This window comes from Indicator indicator, chromosome 5 (assembly GCF_027791375.1).
Source record: "Indicator indicator isolate 239-I01 chromosome 5, UM_Iind_1.1, whole genome shotgun sequence".
Taxonomy (NCBI): Eukaryota; Metazoa; Chordata; class Aves; order Piciformes; family Indicatoridae; genus Indicator; species Indicator indicator.
In genome coordinates, this window is record NC_072014.1 from 23,702,347 (window position 1) to 23,726,596 (window position 24,250).

At 36.6% G+C, this 24,250-nt stretch overlaps 1 protein-coding gene across 1 annotated transcript in view; it reads left to right on the forward strand.

Moving 5' to 3' along the window:
* The window catches only part of FIGN (fidgetin, microtubule severing factor), a 94,664-nt gene that overhangs the window by 31,234 nt on the left and 39,180 nt on the right, over positions 1-24,250 (forward strand). Inside the window, exon 2 of the mRNA XM_054381281.1 lies at positions 23,651-23,705. Within this exon, the coding sequence (XP_054237256.1) occupies positions 23,651-23,705 (55 nt within the window). The remainder of the gene's footprint in view (positions 1-23,650; positions 23,706-24,250) is intronic.

Here is a 24,250-nt window from a genome sequence, read left to right on the forward strand (position 1 = left end):
TTTCATGTACATAATCACAGGCTACAAGGGATTACGATCTATTTTTTTTTAATCCATTAAGAAATTATACCAGATGAACAACCACTAAAGTAGAAAACCTGATGCATTAAGTGTTTCAGGCTTTGCGTAGCATTTAACAACACTTAGAAGAACATTAAGAATAACTTATGGAAGTATCCAAAGTAATTCAAATTAGAGGAAAAAGAGCATGCGACTAAACCAAGCCTGTGTCCTTTTCAGTAGGAGAGAACATTGAAGCCTTTGCATGATCTTATGACAAATGGAGGATGTTAAAGTGATGGTTTGCTAACCAGGAAGTGACCACAGAATGCTGCAAACCAGTTGTTAATGTGGAAAAATTGTCTTCCATTAAAAAAACTAGAAAATAAACAGAATAAAGGTCATTTGCAGTCCTGGAGGAAGAAAAACTGTGTCTAAATAAGTTTTCTGAGTTCTTGCATGGCATTGCAGCTGCCAGAAACCATCCCTGGTAGCCTGTTCTCTAAAGTATTGAGCAGTTGAGGTGTGCCAACCATTTCAGGTACTGAAGCAGTGAGTGCACTGATGAGAAGTCTGGTATCTGGAGGACCTAAGTGAGGCAGGAATAAATAAATAATATAAAATACTTTTGCAAGCATGGTGACCATAACAAGGAATGTGCAAACTTAGATTGAAGACCTGCCTATTTGTCTCTTGGCAGAGATCAGTAGTGGATGGTGAAGAAGAGCGTGAGAGCTCACAAGCGCAGAGCTACAGAGGAGTTGCAGGCACTGCGGCAGAAGGAGTGTGCGCCCACAGCGCCATAGGCACTGCGGGACTGGACTGCAATGCTCAGCAGGGTGTTTAGTTTCCAAAGGGATGTGACTGTCTTTGCACTGTGCAAAGCTACTGAACGAGAAATAAAGTTTTAACTGATTGCCATCATGTCTAGCCATTGAAGCAGACATTTAGGGAGATCCTTTTTTAATACAGCAGACAATTGTTAGTTATTAGCTGGAAATATGGTAATGAATCTAATAGGAATAAAATAAGAAAGGATTCCATAGAAATTGCTCAAACTATCAGCACTTAATAGGCAGTGATAATCCTTCTGTAGTTTTTTTAATCACTTTATCAACTTCTGAAGAAGTAATGTTTTTTCCCCTGTCAAATTTCATAGATTGCACATGCTTTAAAATTGTAATTTCTAGAAAATTTGAGTAGAGTTTCTCATAGGGATATGTATGCTGCTGTGAATACTGAATTAGAAAGTTTTCTAAAAGAAAAAATTATGAAAGTAGAACCTTCCAAGACACAATCTTTGTGGACTCGGTCAGTGGTAAGAGTCTTAGCTGTGGTACCTCCAAACAAGTTGTGCCAGCAAGAAATATGGTATTTAAGAGAGAGATAAGGGTATGGTAGGCTTTTATTATCTGGGAATTTTTTTTTTTTTCAGGGTCTCGAAGTATAAATTGGTGTGGTGGAAGGGAAGTTTCTGTTATCTTAGCAATATTTAATGACAGTTAAGAAGGGCTGAGGAATGCAGGCAAAGGTTTTGCACTGTGGGTCTGCTCATGGGGCATTTGACAGGAAGCCGGATCCTGGGATTATATTTCTGGAGCTGCAGGAGTGTGGCTGTGGGACACTGTGGTTGCTTGCATCTTCTGGAAGTTCGTCTCTGCATCATTCCTACTCTGTCATCAGAGTTCTCTATTCCTGGTGGTCATGGTGGTGGTCACTTTCTGGAGGTAGAGCAGCAGGAAATGCAGGTTTATTATGAGATGTACCTCTGCTAAATTAATAGCAGTAGGAGAGAGAGTTGGAAAAAATGGGTGACTGGAGAAAACTACTATGAGTTTTAGTTGCTTTTGCATGCCATTAAGTTGGTTTTGTATCATTTTCAGGATAGCTTTTCAGTATCAATCTTTGTGTTGCTTATACACTAAAAGCCTCATTCAGGAAAACCATATTTAAGTATGTTTTTAATTAAGTACATAAATAAGCTTTAACTTTTTTAATTTAAATGCTCCACTAGTTACAATCCAGCAATTTTTTTTTTTAACTTATTAGACAAGGTCGTGTACTTACAAAAAAGCAAAGAAGATTTTTTTTTTTTTAGCACTGCAAACCTTTGTATAGGTAAATACATCATTGTCTGAAATCTCTCTTCTTAAAATGAAAGTATTTGTGTCACGTGTGAAGTCTAGTGCTTTGAAAGCAATCAGAATGTAAAATAATAATGTTACATGTAAAACTACAAATGAGAAGCAAAACATTTTCAGTAGCATGTAAATGCATTATGGCAATGTCAAAGAATATTCTCTAATATGTAACTGTGCCTTACATTTCCACATACACTGCAATCATTTAATTCTGAGAACTGGCTTCAAATACATCAAAATTTGGAACCCTTTTGCACAATCTTCACGTTCAACTCTTATTACAAATTGGTAATTAAAATATTTAACATTACTTTCTTTATTAAAAAATTCTGGGTTTTTGACAATTACAAAAATCCTAAAGCATATTAAGTTGTTATTTTGAGAAACAGGGAAAGATATTCTTGCCTAAATTCCATAAATAAACCCCCAACCAAATAAACACTCTGAGCAGATTTTTCACAGGGACAGTCAACCTTCTTAGAGGATAATTGCATTGGTGTTTGAATGTGGGGCAAAGGAAATTACAAAATTAGGGTGTAAGAGACATCATTCCTCTTTTGGGAAGATAGTAGAAAAACTAAGGGATTTTTATTGCTGTTTTATTATACAGGGGGAGGTTTTTCACTTTTGCATGGTTGGATTTTATTTTTTTTCCCCTCAGGCTCTTAAGCCTTGTGTTTAGTGGCACAAATCTGGGCAGAGTGGGTAAGAAACAGTATTCAATGAGATCTTTCAATATATTAATAATACGTATTTGAAGTTTTGGATGTTTGTGTTTTAACCTCTGCAGCTGCTGTCATCTCCCCCATCACTAACTTTCTTTCCCTGTGACTTATGTCTAGTAGATAAAGAATGTCTATCTAAATGCTATCAGCACTTTACCAGTTAGTACATTAAAGTAAGGACTATGAACTGTTGGGTGAGGCAGGTTCATTACTAACTGACACCTTTTGGGGTACTGGAAGGAAATGCTTGGTTATAGGACTCATCTGATGTACCCAGGTCAGGCTCAGCCCATGATTCACATGTGCTAGATTGTCTACACAAAGTACATTGCCCTGTATTGTCTACATAATGTTGTGTAGTAGAAATAAAAGTAGTTTGGCTTTTATATGTTGGTAAATAAAGGGCCAAACTAAATTTTTCAGTTTTGTACTGCCTTAATTTCTACTGACTAAAATTCTAGGATTAAAACAGCAATACTGCAAACATCCTACAGCCCTGAACTTCTTTCCCAGTGTTGCTGTGACACTTGTGTTCTGTACTTTGCCATCATTTCATGACATCTAAATATTGGGTTGCAGCTGCAAGGGCAAGCATCAATACAGTGGTATTTTATAACAAAGTAACAAGCATTAGTTACATTTTGCTATATTTATTTGGTAGTTGTAATTGTTTCAAAACAAAGTTGTTGTTTTGTTTTGGATTAAATCTGATTGCTTTAAATAGGTTTTGTCTTCTTGTCTTGTACATTTTGCAAGCGGAAATGAAGAAGAGACCTGATTCAATGTCTGTCTTGGTAATAAAGTAAACCTATGTGTAAAATGAGAGTCTCATTGTTAGGAAACCAGTGTGTAAACAAAGATATGCAAGTAAGGGAGTAACTCTGTGGAACATTTAGCTACTGCATTATCTTCACTGCCTAAGGACATTTTAAAACATAGAAAATTTTTTTATAAAAGTGGGCTTTTTTTGCTTGCACTTTTCCATGTCCTCTGATTAATTTAAAACACTTAAAAATTATATTGAAAGGAGTTGTTCTGCGCAAAAATACAGGCATGAATTAATAGTTTTGCTTGGGGTTACTTTTAAGGTTTTGTTTGACAGAACTTCACCAGATGCTCTATCCAAACCAGCAAGCTTCACTTAGTTTCAGTCCCAAATTACATCATCCAACACCAGTAGAAGTTTCCTTCCATTCAGCAAATCAGCCCCAAGTTTGTGTGACAGTGGATAGATGAGGTGAGCTGATGAAGGTCTGTGAGGTAGTGCAATCGGAGTGGCAGGTGAGGTAGCTCTCAGTGAATGGATTTGAAGGACTAAATGTCAGGGTTTAGAAACAGAGGAATTGCCATAGTGGATCACGGCCCAAATCTATCATGAAAATATCTCAAGATTGTCAGTAGCTCTCAGAAAACACATTAGAGAAAGGTGTATGAAAATTGTAGTAACAATGAAAAACAAGCTGAGTGAGAATGATACCAACTCTAAATCTGTTTTTTAAAAAAAATGTGTTTCCTAAAGTTTTCCTCTGGTAATCTTAATCCAAGGCAGTTTATTTTGTTATAATTGAATTGCACACACATCAGACTGGTATGAGTTTTCTTTCCTTTTTTTTGCCCTCTAGCTGTGGATTAATGAAGTTAGGCAATGCATTCCCTCAAACTATGACTTAGGCACTAGACACTGAGACTAAGGACTCTTCTTATTGTAATCAAACAACTTAGTTGAGTTTGGGACATTTTAGGTTAGATATAGTGGCAGGTTTACCTGTAGGGAAAGCTGAGCCTGCCTGTACTAAAATTTGCTGTCTTACGAGGACTGAATAACTGCAGAAGACTCACTTACGTGTTACAAATATATGTGATTCATTTCAATTGGTCTGTAAAGTTTTTAAAATTATGTTCCTTTTCTTGCTGCACTGTTTTTGCCAGTGTAAAGATCATAGGTCTAATTTGATTATATTTTGGTAAATAGGTTTTATTTGATTATATTTCGGTAATTTCTTGAATGAGACCAGGTCAACTTGCACCATGCAATATTTCAATTTACTGCTAAAAATTAATGCCGTCTTTTTATCTTTCACTGAGTGGATGTCAGAGGACATAACATTTATATAAGAGAGCATCTCTAGTATTTCACAAATGGCCTAAAAAAAAAAACAAAACCAAAAAAAACCTCACAAAAACCTGGGAATTAGAAATTGATAGTAGGCTAGTGAATTTAGTTACCTTTCTCAAATGTTGAATGGTTTTCCATTTATGTATCTTATCTATTACATGACCTACTCTTTGTCAGACAAGGCTATTAAAAGCACAGGTAGCTTTCTCAGGTTGAGTATGTTGTTCTTTTCCTGGGGTGGGGTGATATAGAGATTTCCATTAAAAATAACTGAAGATAGTAATATCCCAAAATAAGGCTGGCAGCTTTTTCAGTGGATTAGAGTTCACTATTAAACACTGGGGAACCTTGGATTTTATGCTGCTTTGTAATTTTTTTTTTTACTTCACTTTCTGTCTTTTCACAGCTCTATAGGGATGCCAAATAGGTTAAGTCAAGATCTTATAAAGTGTTCTAAGAAAGTGCTTACAATTAGTAAATTTTGGGGTCTTTTCCTCTACTTTTTTTATATCCTACATTTATCAATTGTACTGTTACAAAATCATGTGGCAATATATACAGATTTCAATAGCTATGCATACATTTATATTTTTTTAATGTTCTAAGTCTACACATTTATGTAGAAGTATCAGAATCTTGGGTTAGATACAGTTTTTTGTAGCCATATCCCTGCATGCTAATTTTTATATATGGTAGGACAAACAAAATGCTTAGTGCTTAAACACGTGAGGATGATGTTTTGACATTCTTTGATACTTAAGGGTAGGAGAACTCTAGTTAAACTTCTGAACATTAGAAATCTCCATGTCTAATCATTCATTGGATTAATTGTGCCATTAGATTAAAGCATAGAAGAGAAGGATGGCTGTGGCAATGTGTAGTATGTATCTGTGAGCTGAAATAACAATGAAATGGTCTGGATGATATAGTAAGAGGATGTATTCATGTTTCAGCTCTGAATATTCATGTCCAAAACTGGTATTTAATTTATATGTAGTAGTTTCAGAAAACAAGAGTGGAATAGACCTTCAAGATCATCAGTCTAGTCATCTGTTATTGCAGACACCCTGTCATATTAAGCCTTCCCTAAAATCATTGAGATCCATAAATTTATGGGGCTCCATGCTTATTATTGGTTATCTCCACAAAATTGATATCTTATTTGGCAAAAATCAATATTAAAAAATTCACCTGTATCAGCAGAGTAGAATTTTTGAAATTACATGCTATATATACTGGACAGATAAATAGTTTGGTAGAATTAATTCATTCCTAGTTTCTAAAACAAGTATACAAAGAACTGTTAGCACTCTCATTGAAATTGTTCTCCTGTCTTTTAAGTAGAGAACAAATGCAGATCTGCCCTCAGTGTTGGCTTCTCCCCTGGAATTAGGTGGTTGTAACAGACTCCTTGATTTCTTTCTAAAATGTTGGCTAAGATAGGTGACTTTACAGGCATATTTAATGACCTTTGCCACAACCAAATGACACTGTTAAATTTCCTCAGCCCTTTAGACTCAGTAACTGTATTTTGTTTGTTGTGGTTATTATTGTGGGTTCTTTTTAATTCACATATGCAAATGGAAAAATCTATCACCATATGACAATATGTAGACTTGTGGCAGTCCCAAGAAGACCTTGGGTTCATAAACCAGTGGCTTTATTATGTAATGCTGCATAAGTGCTGTATTTTCATCTCTGACAGATATAATCCTGAACTTGTATTTTTCTTGTTACTTAACTGTTTCAGAACATCACGTCTGAGAGAACGCATCAAAATGGAAATTGCTTCTGCAGAGGCAGCAATAAATATTGGTTGGGTATATTGCATTGTTGGGCTCCATGTGTTTTAGGATGTTCTCAATTCTCTTACCCTAATCAACACTGTAAATACATGCTGCATTTCCTGGTCCTCCATTTGTTAGATTAATAATTTGGACCTTGCAGTTTCTACCATATATTTTGATTCTTTACTGTATATAGTCATGGTTATTTAAGAGCATCCTCTAAAAAAAAAAAAATCACTCTAAAACCTTCTGTACTTTTCAGCTACTCAAAGAAAGGAAAATTATTCAAATCCTGTGCATTATATGTGGGGCTAACTAGTAGTTATTTGAAGAATAACTAATAAATCTTTTGCATGACAGTAAATCTTTTTTTATTGTCATGCAAAAGTCTGTATCCCTGTTCCACACAGAAATTTGACATCTTCTCATTTAAACACTGGAAGAGGTTGTGTTTTGTTTTATTTTATTTTTTAAAAGTTACATACCATATAACCTCCAGCAGAGATTAAAATAATTTGTAATGCATTATTGAAATATATCAATATTTACAGTGATAGAGCATATAAACCAAATTAATTAAAAGAGCAAAGGGCAAATATGTCTGATTCTGACAGTTCTGTGCAGGAAGTTTTAGACAAAGTTGATGACATATTGCTTCTCTTAAATATTCTCATAAAGGATTTAGTTTAACTAATTTCTCCTTTAAAGTCTTTATAAACATGTAGTTCATGTCCCATTTTTTTATCCACTCTCTGCCCCATGCCACTGAGTTAGAATACAGCCAATCATAGTTCCCCATCTTGTCTTTCAGGTGAGCATAGTACTGTGTTGGCCACATACCTTCTTTAGTTTTAGAACCCTTTATTGTGTCAGTGATACCATTGTGTTTCCTGTGGAGCCTGAGTAAACTTAGGAATAGCTTTCCAGCACCAGACATAGTATATACCCATTTTCTATTGTATACTTTCCTCCTTGGATCAATATGGATTTTAATTAACATCCTAAGAAAATTATAGTTATGCTCAAAGGTCTCTCTCTCCTTTTATGTTGCCAGGATCTTGGTCTTCAGCAAGTTCCTCTCGTACTAAGCATTGTCAAGAGCAGACAAATTTGAAGTCCTTTTTCATTTATCTTGAGGCAAAGACACTTTTATTTCTTTCCTTTTCAATAAATATGCACAGAAGTTTGCTAGTTGGGGAGATGAAGCTTCAAGCCTGGTATAAACATCAAAGCTGACTTGACAGAGATTCTTGGAAGAAGTTTTCACCATACTTGGAGTGTTGTGACACCGTTTCATTCAACTGCTTTTCCACATTGCGTTACATTTATAACCTCCTTGCAGGTTTCTTGGCAGATGAAGAGAAAGGGAGGCCATCAGTAGAAAGTTGGATCATGATTTTGAATGAATGAGGATGAAGATGACCTGTAGCCTTAAAGCTTGTATGGGGTAGTCAGAATATGAAGAGCTGTGAAGTAGGTCAGTACTTTGTCTTCTTTTTACATCAGTTGTTCTACAGAACTGCATTTACAAATGTTTAGATTATATTCCCACATAGCATGATATTTCTTTGTCTCCTCCTTGACTATACACTATCTGAGAGCTTTTTCTGTTGTTTTATCCCTTCTGTTATGTAGCTTTTGAAATGCCTTGCTCTAATAAGCATCTGATAGATCTCACCAGGAGTCTTGGCTTCATCTTTAGTCTTCATTCTAACAATTCTGCCTACAGTACATACTGTTCACAGGGTAGATCTCACATATTGCTGTTCAGCTGCCAGGCTCTTGAGTAATAAATCCTGCATTTAATTTCTGAATTAGTGTAACACCTGATTTTAGGAGTGTTCTTCCCCTGATAGAAGACAGTCCAGTGCCACATCCTTGACCATGGCTGAAGAGTGCACAGCACTCTGGGAAATTAGTTTGTCACTGAGAACTCAGTTTCTTAGGATGCTTGTGAAAAATATTTTTTATCTGATAATATCTTCTTGAAGTGGAGAGCTTTATAGTGCTCTGTCTGGTTCTTTCATATGGGATTTAGGAACTTGCCCATTTATTCCACAGGGCCATTTCTTTCCAAGGTTCTGTAACATTACTTCTAAAAAAATAAGTTAGCATTCCACGCAACTTCAAATTATACACAACCAGCCTAATCATGCATTTATTGCTTAATCCAGTTAGACTCTCAGATGTTTTGCACTGTTACTTTGACTGAAGTTGTCCAATCCAGTATTAATCAAAGCCAGAAAACCTATTTTCTCTGACTGGATTGTGTTTAAATATTCAGTTGTCTAAATAATGTGTTATTGTTACTTGCCCAAGGTTCCTTTAGTCAAAAAGCTAAATTTGATGCCTCATATTTTCTTCCTTTCTGAAACTGAAATAGGGTGTCTTATTCCTCCAATGTCATAATACTCAGCAATTCCAGGATGATCATTTGCATCCTTTAAGATTTGCAACTAATGTTTTCCACTGTGAACACACAGATAACACTGTATGCAGTGGCAAGGGGAAGGAACTCCAAATGTTATTAGTACCATATATGCACTATCTATTAATTTCTTTCCATGTATATTCTCTGGTAGAACTTTAAAAATTGCCACCACTTGCCTACATTGATTAAAAAAAAGTAATGATACTGCTGTGTTTTAACATGTATTGGAATCTAGCTAGGCAACATTTTCAGTATCTGTTACTGTTGTCCATGAAATCCATTAGATTTGAACATAAAACATTAGATCACTCCCTTAGAACAACTTACACTTTTGCTTAATAAGTTGTTCTTTATCAGATATTACTGTCAGCTGTTCTGTAACTTGTACAACTACTGCATATACACCATCACCAGCTTGGATGTCATTTTGTTAGGAGCTGCTGTCTCAGCAGAATGAGAATATTAATCTAAAAGAAGTGTATTTTTTTTTCCAAGCAACATAAACAAATCTATCCTACTTAGAACTGTGGTGTCAATATTTCGTATGGCCTGCGTTGACTTATTCATTGTGTTTTTTGGCATACGAGACAACCCCGAACATTCCATTTATGGCCTTTTATTTTGTGCCAATTCAGAGTATTTCTGGCCCTTATCTTAGATATGTTTTGAGATCCTGAATAATTTTAATATATACTTAATATACATTCTGAAATAACTTAGAAATTCCTGTATATTTAAACACAGTCAAACGCTGCATTGAAAATTCACTCCTTGGTAATAATATGAGGAGTGCCTACTCCAGTAGGTTTGCTAAAACTTTTGTCCAGAATGAAACAATATTTTCCTGGTGGTCTAGAGAGTGTCTACAAATTACTGAAGCTTTTCAGGCTTTGACCTCAGCTTGCAGATCTTCCACTGATTGCTGAAAATGAAAAAAAGTCCAAAACCTTATATCTACGTGGGATGGAAAGGAAGTTTGCTGAGCATTTTTAACGAAGCACAGAGCTTAAGACCCATTTTAATCAGTGCTGGGTTCCTTTCAATAGCAAAGCATCTTAAAGACTTATTTAATGGATACTTTTTAGTTTTATCAGTGCTTAGGATATTTGTTTGAATGATAACTTTTAACATCAGCAATATTCTCACACACCTATCGAAAATATAAAGGGTTTCTGGTGCAAATCCTAACAAAGCAGCGAAACATTGACTGACTTACTGATGGTTTTCAGTAGAAACATTTTGCTCAGGCATGAATCAGCAACTGGTTTAGATGTAAAGTTCTTTACATATGTTCCTCATTCCAAAGCATCATTATACCTTGTTGTTTGTCTGATAGAGCTGGCCAATGATAGCCTCACAATGAAACCAGCGTTTTCATTTAATTTCTTGCCTAGATTTGTTGCTTCTTTCTAGTTTGCTTAGATTTAGCTTTTGAAAATTCTGGTCTTTGTTCAGAGCTTTCTGGACATGTGCTCTTGCTTTTAACCTCACTCTAGTTCAAAATGGTGTTATCCAAGTAAATGTCTTTGTACTTTTCTATGTCATCGAAGTTGCCTGATTGAAGAAAGTGCCAATTTTTTTTTAAAGGTGTTCACTGCTTTTTTGAATCATTCTTCTTTGCTAGTGGCACCACCATCATTTCCTTGTCCCTACAATACATACTCTGTGGCTTCTTGCTGATTGTCTGCAAAATAATGCAATTGTTGCCTTTCCCCCACCCCTTATGTTAATCTGTGTATTTCCCTCTGATAGTTTTCAAACCAGGTACAACTCCAAAATATATTTTTATGTTAAATTCCAGCTTGAAATCTGTATCCTGTTCTGGCCAGAGCTTCTTGAAACATTTCTTGTAATATTTTGAGTTCTTTCTAATGTTGAAAGGCTGCTAGCTTCTCTGAGTATTCATCCTTTCTATCAGACAATTCATGCCTTCAATAACATCCACTAAACTGCATGTTTTTTTCTTTCAGTCCAAGATCAATTCTAAATCCACTTCTCTCTGGTTTCAGTTTGAACAGTTACCTCACTTGTGGAGAACAGCATTCTTCAAATTCTGAAATAACTTCATAGCCACCTTCAGCTGACTATTGAAAGCTGACCACCTTTCTCTTTTGCTGGCACCTTGTCCTGCAGATATAGAATTTCACTCACTTGTTCACTATTTTGGGAAGTAAAGTTGGGTGAGCGCCATATTTGCTCTGGGTTTTTTTTTTCGCCTGTGTATGTTACCCTTATCTTCCTCTCTCTCCTGTATGACAAGATGTGCAGCTCAGATTTCAGTCCCATCTGGCGGTAGTCTCATCACCTCTTGTAAGCCTGTTATCGTTGTCTCACTAGTCCATTGGCTGTCTTTGCATGCAAGGGAGAGTTTCCACTAGTTTCTGTCTTTCCCCAGTAGACCACCAGAGCAGCCACAAAAGTTACATGATTCTCTAGACCTTAAGCCAGAATTATCTGGCAAAATGTGGCTGTGAAGGATGCCTGAGTCTACGCCCAAGCACGCTGAGTATTATTCTGTACAATCATGCTGTTACTTATCACAGTCCCTGCACCAGTGCTTGTGTGGCTAGGTACAAGATCATTCTGCAGCTTATCTGGAAACAAAGCATGAAAGTGGATCCTGAGTACCAAATGTATGTTACTGATGCTTTGTAAATCAAAATCCCTTTTTGGGGATTTGGAAAAATCATGTGCAGAATTTCAGATCTGAATTAAAATATTGGTTGCAATAGTAGAGAATCATACTTGTATGTATGTTTTTAATTGTTTCAGTTACAAATCCTGAAGTGTTAGATTTAATACAAATTACTTCAGAAATGGTTTTAGTAGGTTTTTGTCAAAAGATGTCCTAATCACAGTTCTGTCTTCTAATCAATGTCCCTCTGTCCTAATCACAGTTCTTCTAATACCTATTTTACTTGACAGCTCTCTAGTATAGTCCTAAAATATTCTAGAATTTTTGAATACTTTTTTAGGAAGAACACTTTTATTTATCAGGTTAATAGAGAAGAAACCCTAAAATATAACACAAATCTGATAATTAGCATTTACACATCCCTGTATAAGGCAGCCCATTCTAAAATGAGCCCCACTAAGACTCCTCACAGCATTCTTCTTTTTTTATAAGAAATAGAGATCATAATTGAATATATATCAGGACAGTTACCAAAATAAAATTATATATAATTTGGGACAATGGGGATCACAGGAAAGGGCCAAGCAGTCAATTTCATTAAATAAATTACACTTAAGCCTCTGTAATATGTTTAATTTATGAAAATACATATTCATGTATTTGCATAGTTCATACAACCAGAACATCTTATAAACGGTAGTAAAATAACAACTCTGTAGCTGTTATTTCCATTAACCAAAACACTATCAATGGAAGAGACTAAGGCAAACTTAAACATAACTGCCCTCCCATCTCAAATCTAACATGCCCTTCTCTTGGTGTAATTTTTCAGGTGATCTTGTGATGCCCTTTTCTAGGAGTTCTGGAGGTGACCTCACTTTTTAATACAAATATTTAAGAAAAAAACTACTTAGCCAATGTTTAAAGAAAAAAAATCTCATATGGACTGTAGAGAAGATGTATTTGATATTAAATGGTAGTGCTATAGAGAGTTCAAATATTCTTTGTCCATGCTAGAATTAAAGAAAGGCTTACAGAGCTTGACTTAAAAATACTGCTGTTTCTTTGTTTGTTTTTTTTTTTATTTTTCCTTGCAAAAGCCCAGTTGCCTCTTGTGGATCAAGTTGGTGCCATCTAGGAAGGTCCTGCCCTCAACCATTAGTTATTTCTCTCAATTGGAAGTTGAAGAAAAGTACTACAGCTGATGTAAAGGAAATTTTAACCTGAGGTGTTTTGCTTTGTATTGAAGCAGATCAAAATTGCTCCTGTCTCAGATGGGAAAGGTTGTCTCCAGTGGATGGGCAGCTGCTAGGAGCTGAATGTGATAAATGTTTGAAACAGTTGGGTCTGCAGCTCTACTCACTTCACTACTGCTAAATGAATTCTCTTAGTAAGGCTGTTTATTTTTTCCCAAAGTACAAATGCAATAGGAGTTAGTAATTCATAGAAGTTAGTTATCATGGTGCTACTGATGCAAATTTATCCTAAATCACAGATTGGGAGCTATGCTATTAGTGATTCACTTCGCTGTTAGCGCACACAATATATGTAAATAACATTTACATGTCTTTAGTAGGGTTCTATTCAGCTTAGTTGTTGCAGCTTGTCTAGCATGTAAGAATATTTTTTTTTCAGTGGTGACTTTCCACTATCTTTTTTGTTCATTATTGTGTATCTAGAGCAGAGAAAATTAACAGCAATGGTTTACATGCACATATGTATCTGTACATGCATGCATATTTGCATACATGTGTGCATATATGCACATGTATGGATGTGTGTATACACTCCTGTGCATTTGTATGTCAAAGCATCAAAAGTATAATTAAAAATCCATAGAATAAGGTATGCATTAAACCCGTGCATTACATTGTATTGCTGATGTTAAAAAAAGCTCTTCTAGTATTAAAACCAAAATTGACTATCAACATTCAGTATCACTAGTCTTCCCCCTTCCCTATGAATTTAGTGCTTAATATGATTCTTTTGGCTTTAAAAATGAGGAATTTTATTAGTTGCTAAAGCTGTTCAGTAAGAGGGTATTTCAAAAAGAAAGGTAAATTGTAAAATTCAGCTGGGACACTTACTGAACTCTTGGTATTGTTTTGTCAAAAACTGATTTAAAATGAACTGGAAAATTGCAGAACTATCAAAGTGTGGGATGTGGGAAAGTTAATATATTAAAGAAACACTATCATAAGAAGAGGAATTGCCATTTTAAAAATGATATTTTAAGAAATTCACTTATATAGAGAATAGGGCAAAATCATAATCTTTTATGAGCCCAATAAAGACTGCACAGATACTGCCACTTGATACAATACCTTTGTTATTGAACTTGGAAAAAATCTACTATGGAGGGCTTCCTGCCCACCTCCTCCCCCCTCCCTTTTTTTTTTTTTTTTATTCTTTTCTGTAATATAGGTTTAGTTGGCTTTTTAACTCAAAAGGATGATGATACTGTGGTAAGTGGGCTGGCCAGGCTGCTGCATAATACCCTGGACCAGCATTTGCACTCAGTAGTGTACGTATGAGCAGGTGACTCTATCCAGGGTACGTTGGGTTGATGTGTGGTTATTGCACTGGCTGTACTGGCAAACCATGTGGCTTGGCAGCCACACTGACATATAATAGTGTTTGTTTTGAAGACAAAACCACAGTTTTCTCTTCAACAAAACTTGGGGATGTTATTTTTGTTTTAGAGACAGGCTGTGCAAGTAGCTGAACAGGAAGTAAATCCTTCTTATTTTATTTGATGTGGTTTCTTGTGACTGGACCACTGTATGGGATGTGCTCATGTGCCATTTTGGAAGATCAAAAAATGAGATGTCATTTTACTTTAGCTCACTTGTTAATGTTTGTTTAAATAGTTAACTCAGGCACATAGAGTACAGACAAAAGATAAGAATGGTTGGTATTTGTACTTTACTTTGTACTTGTGTAGCTGGTGGTTCCTCTGAAAACTACCTGGTGACAGACAGGATAAAGTATTATTATATATATATATATATAAAAAACATATATATATATACATATAATAATAATATAAGACAAGATAAAATATTTTAATTTCCTAGCCTTCTTACCATGTGACTCCTTCCTACTTAAGTCTTTTCTTACATTTCCTTGGTCATGGTATGTAAGTCATTGCAAGGGTGTGAGCTGTTTAATTCCTGGTAACTTACAGAACTATAAAAGCTTATTATGGTGTGTTGAAAATCTGGATTTTCATGCAAAGTTCAAATACAAGAAAATACTGCTCTGGCTTTATAAAAAAAGCAGCTGCCCTTAAAGGGAACACTAAGATGCAAAAATTTCTCCTTGAAATTGTAATCTACAATGATGTGAAGCACCATCTAGGATTATTGCATCTGAACAATGAGACTTTCTGAAGTCAGTTGGTTTTGCTTATTTGACAATATTTTATAGAAAATCCAAGCCCTGTCAGCGTTGGTAACAAAATTCCCATTGGCTTTGATGGACTCTTGAGTTTAACTCTACTAAGCAGCTGCTCTCTGTGGTCTGTGGCAGCAGTAGCGCTTCCTTTCCCATTTAGTGTCACAGTGGCAGTGGCTTTCATTTTCTCATGAGGGAGTATGAGTGCAAATTCCATGCAGCACAGGAGGGCATTTGCTGGAAACACCTGCAGTGAGTCTGAGCAAGTGCATAGGAGAGCAACAAAGCTGGTGAAGGGCCTGGAGAATAAATCTTATGAAGAGCAACCAAAGGAACTTGAGCTGTTTAGTTTGAAAAAGAGAAGGCTGAGGGGAGACCTCATTGCCGTCTGCAACTACCTGAAAGGACATTGTAGAGAGGCTGGTGCTGGTCTCTTCTCACAGGTAGTTAGTGATAGAAAAACAGGGAATGGTCTCAAGCTGCAACTGGGTAGGTTTAGACTGGACATTAGGAAAAACTTTTTCTTGGAAAAAGTGGTCAGGCATTGGAATGGGCTGCCCAGGGCGGTGGTCAAGTCACCAACCCTGGATGTGTTTAAGGGTTGTTTGGATGTGGTGCTTGGGGATATGGTTTAGGGGTGAACCTTGTGGAGTAGGGTTATTGGTTGGACTTGGTGAGCCCAAGGGTCTTTTCCAACCTGAATGTTTCTGTGATTCTGTCTTGCTATCATGTCCTCCCGCCTGCTCCACTCCTCTGTACCATAGTGCCTCCCAAAGGCAGCAGAAGGCTTCTCTGGGGAGTCCAGCTGTTTTGGAAGCCTGCTGCTTTAGCCACTGAGACCCAGCTCTCTCCTTTGGCACAGACAAAGCAGCCACTCATTAATACCACTCATCAAAATACATTCACTGAGGTAAGCATAGGAAAAATGAGCCAATGAGCACTATGAATAACTTGGAAAACTGCAATTACGATTAACGCTTCAAGTGCTATTTGCTTTAACATTTGACCAAGATAATACTGCTAATTTCTTTTAGCTCAATATGAAATTTAGAGTCTAATCGTTCTAATTGGCAGAAAAGGGAATGCTGCCAAAACCACACACAGATTTACCTCCCCCTTGATTCTGTTGACTGAAGTTGCACAGGATGCTGATTTATAGAAGAAGAGTTACTTTTGGACTTTGGCTTCTTTCTGCAAGCATCCATCCTGGATCTAAAAGTTCAGAATTGAAGATCCTCCAAGTTAATGCTGTGAAGTAGATAAGATGAAAAAAATCCATTAGCTCATATTTTCCAGCTCTACAGAGTCCTGTGATTTTTGGGGGATGGTATCTTAACTAATCTTTAAAAATTAAAATCATGGATGAGCCAACCACTAGGAAACGGCAGTAATGGGTAAAGACACCTATGAATTTTATATGGACCATTTAAGTATTGTAGCCTATAGAAATAACTTGAAGCATTTGGAGAAAATAGTTCGGCTCTGCCATTGAACATCTTCAGGCTCAGACACTTACGAAGATTATATACTGACAGGTGAGTGGACTGGGCTAATCTGAAGTCCATTAGACTTCCAGATCTGTCATTAAATATCAGCAAAATCCACCTCTTTGCTCCATAGGCTGTTGTGATACATGGATGGCAGAGTGATGTAAGGAAACCTCTCGCTGCTATAAGGATATTTATCATTGTAATAGAGAACCAACTGTGAGCCCTCATGTAACGTAGCAGAGCCAACAGCCTTGATGTTCCTGTCCCCTACATCTTTTTAAGAAAAAAGAAATTAGAAGTACTTTTGGAAGCAGCACAAATGAAGGGAATGGGGTTTTTCCCCACTTTGTTCCTCCTAAGAATATACCAATCTCTTTCCAAAGAATTTTATTATACTTTACTTTACTGAAAACTTTTCAGTCTTTAGTTTGCAGAATTCCTCTGCTTTCACAGTATCACAGTATATCAGACCTCAAGAGATCATCAGGTCCAACCCCCCTGCCAGAGCAGGATCACCTGGAGTAGTCCACATCCAGGTGGGTTTTGAAAGTCTCCAGAGAAGGAGACTCCACAACCCCCCTGGGGAGCCTGTTCCAGTGCTCCGTCACCCTTACTGTAAAGAAGTTTCTCCTCATGTTGAGGTGAAATCTTCCATGTTCTAGTTTGAACCCATTGTTCCTTGTCTTATCACTGTGCGTCACCAAAAAGAGCCTGGCCCCCTCCACTTGACACCCACCTCTCAGATATTTATAGATATTCATCAGAGCCCCTCTCAGTCTTCCCTTCTCCAGACTAAATAGCCCCAGGGATCTCAGTCTCTCTTCATAGGACTTGCAATAGTGCTTTCATAAGAAGTGGCATAGGTTATGCATGGCCTGTTTTATCCTTTTGCCAAGCATGAGGCTCTAAACACATTTGCATTTGTCATACTTCATTTCTACATCTTTTTCCTAGTAGGCATTAAGTAGGTGTTAAAAAACGAGTGAACTTTTAGGAAAAAACCTTCCTGATGTTAGAAAGATTGAGAAAACAGTTGGAGACTGTTTGGAGGAGAGAGAGGAACCCAAGAAAAAAAATCAAACACGATCCCCAACCTGCACTCTCTCTGAGAGGTATTGCATGAATGATCACCTGACTCAAAATGTGTTCTAGTGCTGACTACTTAGTTATGTGTGTAATTTTGTGTGAGCAGAAGTATTGCAAGATGCAGGAAAATATTTCAACCTCTCTAAAAGTAGCATGAAGTTTGAGCCAGGTAGCTTCTTAATGCCAGTATTTTATATGGCTAAATCTGATGCAGTGGTGCTGGTTAGTGACACTAGTAACATTGGCTGAGATTGTGGGCTGCTGCCTGCAGGCAAATGGGCAGAAATAATGGTACAAGAATTTGTACCTTCTGTCAATTTAAATCTTGATGCATTTTCCAAATGCTTATAAAGAAAAAGGAGTCTTTGGTATGGGTTTGGTGAGTGTAAAGATGAAGTCCTCTTAAAATGGATGACTTTAGAGTTATCCAGCTGCCTGCTGACATTATTTGCTTCATGTTTTCAGAAGTAATACCAGATTGATCAGCTAAAGCAATGAAAAGTTTGCCGGGTTGTTTATGCCATGTATATTTCTTAACACAGTTCCCAATTTTGATATGATCTCTGTTCAGTAAGGTTGAATTGTAGAGAGTCCTTATTTGCATGCATACTTTTTATTAAATATCAACGTTTCAACATAATTTTGCCTTTTAGGTTTATAACTATTCTCCAAGCTTTTTTTTTTTTTTTTTTTTTGGTGTTTTGGTCTTCTTTCTGCACATTTTAGGACTTGCATAGCAATACTTTATTAGATCAGAGATTTAACTTTTGGGGAAAATGAAGGAGGAGGCTAGAGGATGCCTGTCCTTTCTTTGGGCTCCTTTCTCTTAGTCAGTTTTCAACCTTCTTTGCCTCCTTTGGGTGTTTTTGTCACCCTATACAGAACCTGCTGCCGGTGCTATCACATACCACACAGCAGAAAGGACTCATTTTATTCCTACTTAGCACTGAGGATTCGTACCCTGCATGAATTTTAGTTGAAATCTGGCACTGGAGAGCTGGCCTTCTCATTTGGGGTGGCAGGGAAGGCTAACAGTTTCCCTGACTCAAAGGCATCAAATTGGATAAACAGAAAACAGGGGCCTGGAGAGTGGGAAAGCTCTTGATGGTGATTAGTTGTCATCCTGCTTGTCAGAACAAATGAAGAAGAGGAGCACAATATTTGCACTGTTTGAACAAGTCTCAGAGAGCAAATTAGATGGTAAATGTGATCATAATTTGCCTGCCTTTCGTGAAACTCCCATGGTGCTATTAGAGTTTTTCTTTTCTAAGGTAAAAAAAGCTTTAACGAATACGTACTTATGTGGAAACTGAAGTGCACTGAGGTTGTTTACAGACAGGATGTGCAAAAACTTCTGTGGTTTAAGGGACAGTGCTTTTATCTACATACTGCAAGCTAATGCAGGGTGTGTAATGCCATTGGGAAAGAGAATATATTCCAAAACTGCACATGACATGGAAAAAAAGATATATATAGATATATATATACTATCTATACAAGTATATCTTTAGATAGGTATGAATATATGAAATAAGCTTGTGCCTGAGCTTTATATTACATTTGGCTGAGTACTGTTGATAAGCAAATTACGATATTTTTTGGAAAGGTACCTAAAATGTAAATTCTTCTGTCCTATTATCCTGCAATAATGTGCAGTGGCAGTCTGTGGCTCTTGTTGAACTGCCAGCACAACTAAGGTGACTACAACTGTTACTAAACAAGAAAATCAGCACTGCTGTGGTTTTTGTATATAAAAACGTGGGGTAACCTGTAGCATTCAGATAATGAGTTTGGGTTTAGAGATGGAGAAATGCTACTTACAGTTTATTTTACACATGAAGGTATTTCACACATAGCAGAAATCGTTAGTGTAAACAAGTATCAATTAAGAGAACAAGTATGAACATTGCTGGAGAATAAGGTAAAAGCTGTGATGTGAGAGGCTCTCTTGGGCAAAGACAGATGACTGACAATGAAAAGATTTAAAGTATTTTGATTGCCTTGCAATGAAATCTGAACCTGTGGAAAGTAATAAAAATTGACTGAGCTTAATTAGAGACCTATAGGAAGCAAAATAACTTTTTTAAAAAACAAGTTCTTGGACTGTCATATCTCTGATTTGTAAGTACTCAGCCAGCTAGAAGGACATCAGACTGCATCCAAAGTCAAAAATTACCTCAATTTACAATTATATTGTAAAACTAACTAAATAAAATAGATAGTAACTAAAATAGTGAATTCATTATATCACTATGGCATAAAGGATAATGACAGGAGAAAGTTAAGAGGAACATATTTATTTTTATCTCTTATAAAACCATTTTAGTCTAGCAGGCAATACAGACTGGCCTTGCTGTTCTGTATAAAATTGCATTTGCCTATGCATCTCTCTTCTTTATCTTTTATCCACTGGTAACATACCAGTGGATAAGGGCATAGGCAGAGTATCAACATTACCCAACATGAAAGAGGGAAACAATGTCCTAAAGCAGAAAGGAGCAGTTCTTGCCTGCTGGCTCTAGCTGGCTGTGGTGCATGGAACTTTAGGAATTACAGTGGCTCTTGGAGTTTCCTTTAGAAATGTACCTTGTTCCACATCATCTCCAGCAAAGTTCTGTGATGGACATAGATATTCTCTATTGATCTCTTGGGCATACTTCAGACAAAGTGTGCATTTTTTTTTGTTCCTCTGTATTTTGGACAAGCCCAGAGCAGAGCAACAGAATAAATGAAAAATATTCTGCTTCAGTCAGTCACTGTACAGTGCTAGATACTGTATTGTGCAAATCCAAGCTGTTAAGTATATACTTTGGTGGCTGAGGCAGCTTTTATCAGTATCTTAATACACTGAAATTCCAATGAATGAAATAATGTATATAATACAGCTGGCAACATACTAGTGTATTCCATATTAGTAATGCACAGTGACAAGCAATTACATTTAATTTTTGTTTATTGACTAACTGAGGCTTTAAAATATTTATTTGGCAATTTTGTGTCTCCTTTTTGTTATTTTTAAAGATATTAGTACTTAGCAGGCTCATACACTAATGATTTTTAATCTGTAATAGGAAGCACATAGGATATGAACAGTGATGTGAAATAGATTAATTAAAATCAATGTTATTTCAATGAATACTAATTGAATTATTAATGCTTGCATCAGGGTTTTTTTCCTGTTTTGTGATTATTCAGCTTGTTGGCTGATGTATGCATTTCTGTTGATGAAAGCCATTTCTCCGTCTTCCTTGGTTGGTTTGTTTTGTTCCTTCTGTCCTACCCCTCGTTAAAGGAATGTGTTGCCAATACTAAATGCGAGACAGGGACTTGCTCGTAGCCAATTTACTTTTTTTCAGTGCTGTCTCTGTCGACTTTTGCAGAAGTAGCCTAAAAGCTCTTCAAATGTGCTATGTTCAAAAGTGGGGTCTGCTGGTGTCAGGAGTGCTGTGGTGTAAGTCCATAGCTGTAGTTGTGGTGGGCAGTCAGAAACCACTGAGCCCTGGTGCCCAACACTACCTCTGTGAGCCTACTGCCACTGGGCTTCCCACCCCGCTGGCCCCATGAACTCCAGTGGATGATGGAGTAGAGCTACAGAGGGTCTGCTGCCTAGCTCTGGGCTGAGGAAAGTTGCTCTCTTCTCCCCTTTGCTCTGAATGCTACTTCCCCCAGGCTACTGGATGATATGATTTCAGCTGAAATAGATTAAAAGTTCCTCTGTTTTGATGCCAACAATAATGTGATAAATTTGTTTGCCAGTTCTCTGAGGATTTTGGTTTTGTAACATGAAGGGATAAACTCAGGGTCCAAGGGAAAGATTGTTATCCCATCGAACTTGGAGAGTGGGTTCACCCACTGCCACTGTTTTGCCAATTTTATTATTATAATATAGCCTATTAAAACTACATAATTCACCTCTTAATTATTTACTGCAAACAGAACAGGGATTTTTGTGTATATGCTTGCGCAGAGCAGCGATAGTATCTCTTGATTATTTTTTTTGGTCTGTTTTCAGGAAGTCCAGTGTGGTAACTGGCTAAGAGATCTGTTTCTGCAAGAGTAGTGCAGGTAAAATGAAATATCTTTTTTCTCCCATAATTAACAAATGTGGTCCAGAAAGCACAAAACTTTTGGAAAGGATTCCTAGAGTGGAGGATTGTCAACAAAGCCTTGGCAAATGAGCAGTAAATTTTTGGGGCTGCTGTGGAAGAGCTACAATTGACACTATTGTGACCTTTGAGGAAAATATCTATAGCATGAGATTCCAGTGTACTGTGAAGTACAAAAGCTGTTGCAATACCTGTAACCCATAAATAGGGAAGGACAAAACCATGGTATATTATGGATCTTCAGAGAACCTAATGTTTTTGAACATTTTTTTAAATATTATTTGTTGGATTACAATACATTATCACTGATTCTCAGACACAACTGAGCTGTAATTCTATTCTTTTCTAGCCAGCTAGGATTTGGCCTTCAGTTGAAGGCACTGTACATCTCAACAGTAAAGTGTAATGTTCCTGTCTTTGGCAGTATCTGTAGTTCTGTCAGCCATGTGCTTTTTCCCTTCATTGTGAATCAGCAGTACATATTATTTCAATCATTTATTATGACCGCTACTTATAGAAACTGCACTAACTGGTAGTATGGTTTGCATTTCTGTACTACTTCCTGTAGCACTATGAAATTTCATGTATTTGTTATAAAACATGACTTATGTTGGAAAACATTTTGGGCAGTAACAAAGAAATTGAAATGGTTATTGAAAGGCCAATCTATTGTCATCAGAGTGGATGTCAGTTGCCCAGGGCCTGTGTCACAACACTTCCAGCCTCCCAATAGTGGACACAAAATATCTTTCGTGTGTATTTCTTCATATACCCTTTCTCCTAATTTTGATCTCTATCTGATAGAACACTTAAAATACTCTGGGCCTGTCTAAGACTCTGCTGACAAGCAAGAAAGTGTTCATGAAAGTGCATTATTAATGTATTTTTCTCATTTTTTCTCACCTTTTTTCTTTTCCCTTGTTTTGTGCCCCTGCTAATTTCTATATCTCTATTGTTTGATCTGAATGAGATTTCTGATATGTCGTGTAACAAGATTTTAGTAATATCTAGTCATTCACCTAAGTAGTTTTTCAACACTGCTAGCAAATAAAAGAGGAAGGAATATAACTTTTCTTCACATCAAAGAAAATTCTTACTTTACCTTGTAATAGCACTGGGAACAGATTCATCAATTTATTAAGTATTTTACAACTTGCTGCTGCCATAGTGGAATGGGATTAATCCGTTGTCCAGAGGAAAGAATAAAATGACTCACATGTGGGACTTGGTATAATACAGTGTCCAAGCACCAAATCTTTCCTACTGTGAACCTCAGCTCCCCACAGCTCTTCAACACCATTTCTCTGTAGACAGTAGCTAGGTACTGTCATTCCAGACTTTAACCCTATCCTAAGGATCCCACAGAATTTGTTGTTTAAATGGGTTATCCGTATTTGAATATGACCACTTTCCAAGCACTTGAGCAAAGAGTATGAGGTGATGCAAAAGATTTACTCCACTGCTACTCAGTTAGGTAAGTTGTTTAGACATATCAAGGGTTCAAAATTCCTTTGTTTGAGTCTCTGATCTATAACATTTCTCAGATTATGTCCTGATAAAAGCAAGATAGAAGAGGTTGTTTGGATCTGACTTCTCGACCAGATGCTGTAAAAGTAACTTTCAGCTCAACCTCAAACCATTTGCACTCTTCCCTTGAATTCTCTTTTACTGAAAGATACACGTTAGTAGGTAGGAGTAACATGTTTTATCCATCTAACTATGGATTCTTCTTCCAAGCTTCATCTTAAGAAGGATGGAATTGAGGAAGAGAGACTAAAGGATTCATCTTGGGGTAAGGGAACTTGTTTTTCACCTCCTGCAGAGTTATTTCTCTCAACAGAGAAGTTACTGCTCCCATTCTAATACATGTGATATTCTCTTGATTTGAATTTGATGTGCTTAATAGAATTTTAAGAGAGAGGAAGAAGAAGGTATCCCAGACCTCTAAATTAACTATAATCGGGAACTATTGCATGTAAAATGTCTAGCTTGTATTTCAAGACATATCTTCATAATATTATTTTTACTCTTTATACCAAAGGAAGGCTTTATTTTCATTATCCTTTGCAGTTGGGATTATAACCATTTGAAGCAGTACTTTCTGGTCCTTTCAGTGTCTTGTGCTGAACTTCTGTTAACTACGTAACTCCTTTGTAACTTCTTGGTTCATTGGTAAAGTAATTCATAATTCAGGTCTACAAACTGACCAGTAAAAACTCTTGGACTTGGGAGTTATTCGCTCAGGTACATGCTTTCATCATAGAGATACAAACACAATGATTGAATAGTATAAACAAAGTAATTTGCAGTGCATTCTTTTACTAGGCTGTGCAAAAG